The sequence below is a fragment of the Ammospiza nelsoni genome, chromosome 9, assembly GCF_027579445.1.
Source record: "Ammospiza nelsoni isolate bAmmNel1 chromosome 9, bAmmNel1.pri, whole genome shotgun sequence".
NCBI lineage: Eukaryota > Metazoa > Chordata > Aves > Passeriformes > Passerellidae > Ammospiza > Ammospiza nelsoni.
In genome coordinates, this window is record NC_080641.1 from 30441906 (window position 1) to 30449823 (window position 7918).

At 42.8% G+C, this 7918-nt stretch overlaps 1 protein-coding gene across 6 annotated transcripts in view; it reads left to right on the plus strand.

Annotated features, from left to right (window-relative positions):
- OSBPL9 (oxysterol binding protein like 9) overlaps positions 1-7727 on the plus strand; it is a 56546-nt gene extending 48819 nt beyond the window's left edge. For 5 of the 6 annotated variants that reach the window (XM_059477939.1, XM_059477940.1, XM_059477942.1 and 2 more), the window contains 12 exons: positions 486-598; positions 876-994; positions 2297-2382; positions 2619-2787; positions 3780-3864; positions 4129-4239; positions 4632-4695; positions 4810-4950; positions 5922-6000; positions 6324-6415; positions 6794-6929; positions 7015-7727. In XM_059477939.1, coding sequence (XP_059333922.1) covers positions 486-598; positions 876-994; positions 2297-2382; positions 2619-2787; positions 3780-3864; positions 4129-4239; positions 4632-4695; positions 4810-4950; positions 5922-6000; positions 6324-6415; positions 6794-6929; positions 7015-7089 — 1270 coding nt within the window. In that variant the 3' untranslated portion in view covers positions 7090-7727. The remainder of the gene's footprint in view (positions 1-485; positions 599-875; positions 995-2296; positions 2383-2618; positions 2788-3779; positions 3865-4128; positions 4240-4631; positions 4696-4809; positions 4951-5921; positions 6001-6323; positions 6416-6793; positions 6930-7014) is intronic. The other variant, XR_009418954.1, reaches the window with a different exon arrangement.
- The last annotated feature ends 191 nt before the right edge of the window (positions 7728-7918 follow it).

Sequence of the window (7918 nt, forward strand, 5' to 3'; positions counted from 1 at the left end):
CCTTTCTCTCCTCCTTCCCATTCCATCAGATATGTGTTCACAAACTCTAACAAACCAAACTCTGGAAGCTCCCAGCTCAGAGCTGTAATCTGAGGCCATGGTGCATTTCACAAGCATTTGCTGCAGCCTTTGTGAAGGGACCAATTGTATTGTTTGAAGTTGGCACCCTTTTCTCAAAATCTCTATTTACTCTTCATTTTTTATTAATTGAAAAATTAATTTTAAGAGATGCTACACATTCCAGAGAGGGATTAGTCAGCTGGTTTCTGCCTTCATGTGTTATCTGAGGCTGCAGGCTGTCCCATTCCTTCAGCTGCAATCCATTCTGAGCTCTCTGTGAATTAGCATGCACCATGTGTCTTAATGTCTGCCACTGCACAGTTATTGATGTCTATCACTAAATTCCCTGTCTGTGAATATCAAATGACAATAATTTGGTCTGAATTACTTAATTTGAACTGTGAGAATTTATTAGTGTTCTGTAGTTCTTCAGGGTCTGCTGCGGTCCTGACTCGGAGCAGCACAGGGAGCAGCCTGAAACGTCCAGACACCACAGAGTCCCTCAATTCTTCCATGTCCAATGGCACAAATGATGCTGGTAGGTGGCCTGTGTCAGCTTTCAGTAAGGAGCTATTGATTGTTCATCTGTGTGTAAACTGGGTCAATATATGCAGGATTTTATATATCTCTGTGTGTGTGTGTGCATGCATATGGCAAGGTACTTATGGGAAGTGGTTTAATTACTGTTTCTTTACTAATGGAAGATTGCTGCATTGTAGGATTTAAAACCTGTATTTTTGGACATACATGCTAATGAAATCCAGTCTGGTTTGAAGGTTTAGAGGAAAACAAAAGCCATTTCTTTGGTCTTTCAGATCTCTTTGATCCTCCCGACGATCGAGAGGATGATGGGGAGGGAGAGTCGGTGGAGGAGCACAAAAGTGTCATCATGCATCTCTTATCACAAGTGAGATTAGGCATGGACCTCACCAAGGTAAGCTTGCTGGGGTTCCTGGGGATGGGAGGGGCACTAAACCCAGAGTTCTGTGTAAAAAAAGGTTGCATAATTTAACTGCATATTTGTTCTAAGAGCTGGTGAAGCTGTAATCTCTTTAGCGTGGTGCTTTTGAATTGGAGTTCTTACTGGAAGGGGAAGAGTAGATGCAGAATAAGTATATCCAGATGCTAAAATCTGTTTGGGGAAATAGTTTGCAATGGAAAGTAGCTGTTTGTTCTCTTTGAACCCAATTCTTGGAGTGCTTGTGAAGCTGGCATAGGGAGAATGCTGAAATGTTGCTCCTGTCTTTGGCTTCCTAGAACAAAGAGCTCCAAGATCTCAAGATCTGGTGGCATTCAATAAAACATATAGTAAAAGAGAGAAGTAACCATATGGTGAAAAGCTTGGCTTAGTTGGGGTCTTACTGAGGAAATAAGTTGCCTGTGTATTTTGAAATGCTACACTTAGGTCTGGCAAGGAGAGGGTTGGGTTCTTCATGGATGAGATTCATGCTGGTGTCTGCAGGCACAATGAGCAGCATTCTGAAGGTGTTGGTCTTTCCAGGCAGCTTGGATAAATTTAAACAAGTCATTCCAGAGTGAGAAAGGGCACGAGAGATCAGTCCTTATCCATAAGTTTCCTTAAGTGGATGAATTGAACTGTCCAGCCTGGAATGAACAGGAGATAATAAAAAGATAACACTTTTCTGGGGAAACAGGCAGCAACTCAAAAGCAAACAGCTTGGGGTTTCTGGCAGTTCTGAATAGGAATTGATCCAAACTGTGTCTGTTCTGGGAATTCCTGGAGTAACTGAAAATTACAGATCTCAAATTAGGCTGCCAGGAATCTTTATGAGATGTACCTGGTCAGGAACAGTAATTGAGGGTGGATCACACTGAGCAGATCCACAATGGACCTTTGGGAGGCAGTAGGGAAGAGCTTAACCTTGATCTTGATGAGACATGCAGCAGGATGGGACTGCAAGGGAGTGTTTGTAACTGAGAATTGACAGTGTTCACAGAGATGGAATTAAACCAGCAGAGAAACTGGAATTCAGAACAGCTTTTGATGTGCTCTGAGTGGGACTAGAATCCAGTGGGATGAGACTGTTCCTGTTAAACCTTAGGGTTTGGAGAAGGTGCCAACTGACCTGCATATGTCAGAACTCATTGGTGAGCTCAGGCTCACAGTCAGCTGAGAGCACACCATGCTGTGGGTGCTCTGTTTGCTATTTACACTTGGCTTTTGTACAGGATATTGAAATACCTTCAGCTGGATGAGTTGTTTTCCTTCACCCAGGTGGTTCTCCCAACGTTTATCCTGGAAAGGAGGTCACTGTTGGAAATGTATGCTGACTTCTTTGCACACCCAGACTTGTTTGTCAGGTATGTGACTTGGGACTGGAGCATTCACTGCCTCTCATGCTGCTTATGGCCCTTGTGGGCTGCCACAAGTTGGTAGTTTTGAAGAATATTGCTTGGATTTTGTTTGAAACTTCAAAAAACAGTCAAATCAGCCAAACTTGTAGTTGCAAAACAACCAGGCACTCATGAAACCTTCCTGTATCCAAGGTCCCTGCTTATATTTCACTCTGCCTGTCCTTTTTTCTCTCTCTCTGTAGCATCAGTGACCAGAAGGATCCCAAGGAGAGGATGGTCCAGGTGGTGAAGTGGTACCTCTCAGCTTTCCATGCAGGAAGGAAGGGCTCAGTTGCTAAGAAGCCTTACAACCCCATCCTGGGGGAGATCTTCCGCTGCCACTGGGTGTTGCCTGGCACTGAGGATGACATGGTGAGTTTCTTGTGGTGGTTTTTGGAGCCCACAATGCAGAGATGCAGCCCAAAGCTTTGTTAAGTCACTGACTGAAATGGATTATGCTGTGTTTAAGTAGCAAATCAACAAACTTGAGCAATTTCTTAACCAATTCTCCCCATCCTTCCTTGTTTTCTTTTGACAGAAGTATAAATCTTGCATAACAAATTCTACTGTTTTTTAAAGAATGACTTGATGTGTTGAAAGTGTCCTTTTTCCCTGAACTGTTTCATAGCACGAATTAGGAATTTGTTTATTCTCAGAATTCTGACTTTTTGCTTTTATTTTTTGAACCAGTGCAGCCCAGAGGGGTTTTTTGTTGTTTTTCTTTTTTGGCACCTCATTTGGGCCTCTTGCCTGAGGAAGTTGCCAGTGGTGGTGTGGGAAGTGCTGCTGTGAGGTGCTTTGTGTAGCCTCAGTGTCATACATCCAAGTCAGTGTGATTATTTGGGTATAAGCCATGCATTGTCCCCATTTCCTTTCCTTCCCACTGATCTGTTTGCTGAAATCTTGTTTCTGAGGTGAATGTTTGCACTCCAATTTGCTGGCATAAAGGCAGTGTTGTATTTGGGCTTCCACTGCTTCCAACCATGAATTAATTAACTACATTCTTTGCCACAGGAAATAAATATTAGTTTATGGTTTTGTGGTACATGGAATCTGATCATTATTAATGTACAGATCAGACTTTTTCAGAAGCAAAAGCAAAAACTGTTTCTGCCACTCAAATATTTATTTTGTAATTGGGTTTCTACATGAGTCTTTCAATTTAACTGTTTTTTCTGGAGACAATTAAAACAAAGACATTTATACTTAAAAATAAGAGAGTGGATCCTTTAGAAAGGATCATAGTTCCAGGGTAAGGAGTCCTGCAGTACATTTTAGAAGCCTTTAGAGATGGAGGCAGCTTCTCAGGGAAGCCTCCAGTGTTGTCAGGCACTGAGTGATGGGATGCTCTGCCCTGCCCACAGGAGCCAGTCTCTGAAGGACCAGTCCCCTGGGTCAGCAAAAGCAACGTCACCTTTGTGGCAGAGCAGGTCTCTCACCATCCTCCAAGTAAGTTGTGACAACACCTTTGCCTTGAGAGGGGGTTCAGTAAAATCAGCTCTTGGCTTAAATCCTGGATTTACACTTTCTCTCCAGATTTAAAAGCTAAATATTTATAAAGGCTGAAAAATTATAAACTGCTTTTGTGAGAAATTGCAAACTCTGTTACACATTAAATGTGAGGCACCTGGGGATATTTCCCAGTGCATGAATTTGGGAACAAAGGTATCAATGTCTTGTGCTGCTGTTTTTAATACCTGCCTCTCTTTTCAGTTTCAGCATTTTATGCAGAGTGTTTTAGCAAGAGGATACAGTTCAATGCTCACATATGGACCAAGTCCAAATTCCTAGGAATGTCTATTGGGGTTCATAACATAGGGCAAGGTATGTGTGTGCAAACTGAACAGCAGAGGAGAAATTCAATTCTGCAACTAGGATTTTTCATAGAATAATTAATGTAAATTATTCTAAGTCACGGTACTAAATGTAAGCAATGGTTGAATTTATGTAACTGGAGCTCATGTATTTGAATTAGAGATTTCCTTCCACACTCTGTGTGCTGAAAACACCTAGAGCCTGGGTTTTCCCAAAAATACTGCCATCCCTGCCTCCTCCAGAAGCTGGGCATTCTCAGCATCCATTAACAATGAAGCTCCTCCACCTTTCCTTTTCATGGCACCTGTTTTTAATGGCATATTTCATATGATCATTATGAAAAGTTCTGTAGATGTTTTGCTTAATGTTTTTCAACTCTTATTTTTATTTTTCTTTAATAGGGTGTGTTACATGCCTAGATCATGATGAACACTATATTTTGACTTTTCCTAATGGCTATGGAAGGCAAGTAAATGTTCTAATTGTTATTTTCATTTTTAATGCCTTGTAGTGTTTCATGCTTAGCATTTATGGGTCAAGAGCTTATCATGATGTGCATTTCTGTGTTTGTAATTGCAGGTCTATTCTCACTGTGCCCTGGATAGAGCTTGGGGGGGAGTGCAGCATCAATTGCTCAAAGACAGGTTACAATGCTTCCATTGTCTTCCACACAAAACCATTTTATGGAGGAAAGAAGCACAGAATTACAGCTGAAATTTTGTAAGCAGCTTCCTTCATCTCACTTTTCCCTTCCTTAAGTGCCAACAGCTTTAACAAGACAGTCAAGAGTGTAAAATGCTGAAGTAGCAACGCCCAGAAGAACTTAGCTCATCATTACCTGTCATGGAATTTTATTGCCAAGTTTGGGAGAAGAAGCTGCACAGGCCTGTGTCCTACTTTGTGCTGCTTGAAAACATCCTCAGCTGGTTCCCAAAGGAACTTTGCTGTCCTGAATTATCAAAAGTGCCTCCATCATTACCTTTCCTACAAATACAAATACTGCAGCAAGCCTGGGATGCTGCTCATAGTGTGTCACTTGCAAACTTCACATGTTTTACCTGTGGTGTGGTGGATTTTGGTTAAACCCTGTGCACATACCCAGCACAGAGAATTCAGTGGAGATTCCCATTGTATTTGGAGATGTGCTGTGATGCCAGCAAGTGGATGCTGACAAAATGAGGTTTAGCTTGCTTTTACATCAACACATTGATAGATGCCCTTTAAAAACTGGTGTGTTGTATTTCTCAGTAGCCTGGAAACCTTTTTAAGCTTAAACTCACCACCCTAAATCTGTGTGAAAGGCCTGTAACTGCTTTCCTAAACTCTAAATGCAGATCCAGCCCTGGGGCAAGGCCTGGTTTGCCCTGATCAGGGCTTCCTATGAAGGTTTATGTAACTCACTCAGGCCAAACTGACCCCTTGTGAACAGAGCCCTCCTCTTCTGGGCTGGGCAGGGACTAGATAGATAGATAGACATAGATAGATAGATAGATAGATAGATAGATAGATAGATAGATAGATAGATAGATAGATAGATAGATAGATAGATAGATAGATAGATAGATAGATACAGACATACAGACATATATACATAGAAAGAAACCAGGCTTTACAGAAGACCAAGTTTTGATCCTTTAGGGTTTTTCAGTTGCTATAATACAGCTGAGAAATGACTGTTTGTTTCTCTTTAGTTCTCCAAATGACAAGAAACCCTTCTGCTCCATTGAAGGAGAATGGAATGGGGTCATGTATGCAAAGTACTCCACAGGGGTAACACAGCTTGCTTTCTTTTTTCTCTTTTTATCAGAAATACAAGGTTGTGCTTAGAAAAGGGAGTTTGGGGTGGTTTTGTAGGCTTGGAATTTTATTTTAAACAAACATTAATAGTTGGAACCTCCTATGAGGCTGTCCAAATGAATGCTGAACTGGGGATAAAACTTGTTCATTTATTCTTAAGGAAGCTTGATTTCTATACAAGAGAATCTGAAGAATTACCATGTTTCATGTATTTCCTGCTAAGCAGTGCACTAGAGTGTAGAAAATTTGAAGTCTAGCTAAAGAACTGAGTAGGTCTTTTTCATCTTCCACTCCAGGAGAATGCTGTCTTTATAGATACCAAGAAAATGCCTACAATAAAGAAGAAGGTAAGGAAATTGGAGGACCAAGACGACTTTGAGTCTCGCTGGTAAGAACTTCAGTTTACTGGGAACATTAAGGTTTCATTTTAGTTAGACTCCAGTTTGCAGTACAGGGACTAAAGCTGCACTGATCCAAGCACTGCATGCTCTGCTCTCCCTGAGCCCAGGTACAGGCAGGCTGGGGGTTTAAGGGGCAAGAGGAGACCTGGAGTTCTCAGTCACATCCTAATTGGGATCAAATATTCAGGAAGGTCTGGAGAGCTCCCCCACAGCCTCCTGCCTCCTGCCATAACAGCACAAATCTCAAATATCCTGAGGGCTTCTCTGTCCTTTCTCTAACCTGAGATCTACCTTTAGTCACTGCTATGTCTCAGATTGTAGCACTCTACTCCCATAAAAGTCTCCCTTGCCCTTTCTCTTTGAAGCTTATGGAAGGATGTCACCTACAACCTGAAGATCAGAGACATCGACGCGGCCACGGCGGCCAAGCACGCGCTTGAGGAGCGGCAGAGAGCCGAGGCCAGGGCCAGGAAGGAGAACGAGACCTCCTGGGAAACAAGGGTGAGCTTTATTCCAGCAGCTCAGCCTGTGGCCTTTGTTCCTTTCTGGAGTCACAGAAAGCTCACACGTGGTTATTCCTTTGCAGTTATTCCACGAGGACGGGGAGTGCTGGGTGTACGACGAGCCGCTGCTGAAGCGCCTCGCTGCCAGCAAGCACTGAGGGGTGAGCCTGGCCTGGCCTGGGCAGGGCAGGGCAGGGCTGGGCTGGCAGCTGAGCCCACACCCAGAGCCTGGGCTGGCCTGGCAGCTGAGCCCACACCCACAGCGATGCTGATGCCAGGCCCAGCCCTGCCCTCCTGCAGCTGCAGCAGTTCCTTTCTCAGGGATTCTGGACTTACTGAGACAGACAAAGCAATTCACGAGAGGCTGAGCAGCTCCAGGCAGGGACTGGCTCTGGTGGCAGTGCCCAGCTCAGGCCTGGGCACACACACTGTGTAACCACTGTGAAGGCCACGGTGCTGGGAGCAGTTGCATCATAATCCTGGGTCCTGCATATTTAAAAAGCAAGGAACAAAATGCAAGGTGTCATTTAAATCTCGCTGATGTTTGCAATGTGTAAATATGAGGATTCCTCTGATGGGACAATTTGTTAGGAAATGCTACATCAATGTTATCTTCCACCTGTATGATAGTCAAATCTTTTGGCATTTCAGTGTCTTGCCCAAAATAACTGTTATTTTGAGATTGAAATGTAACCATAGATAATTCTACCCAATGCATCTTAAAGCTTCATAAAATAGATTTTTCAAACTTCTCTTATGGACTTTTTATTTATTTCATAATAAACCTTTGCAGGAAGACTGTTTTCCAGTTGAGTCATGATAAATTAATTATGTGAGATATATAAGAGGTATTTGTTTTTCCACTGGAATAATCCTTGCAGCTAGCTAAACCTACTTCTTAAGTAGCTCATGAAGTAACAAAATGAGCATCTGCAGCATCCACAGGAGAAGTTTTCTGGACTCTACAGCCAGGCTTTCCAGCACGTC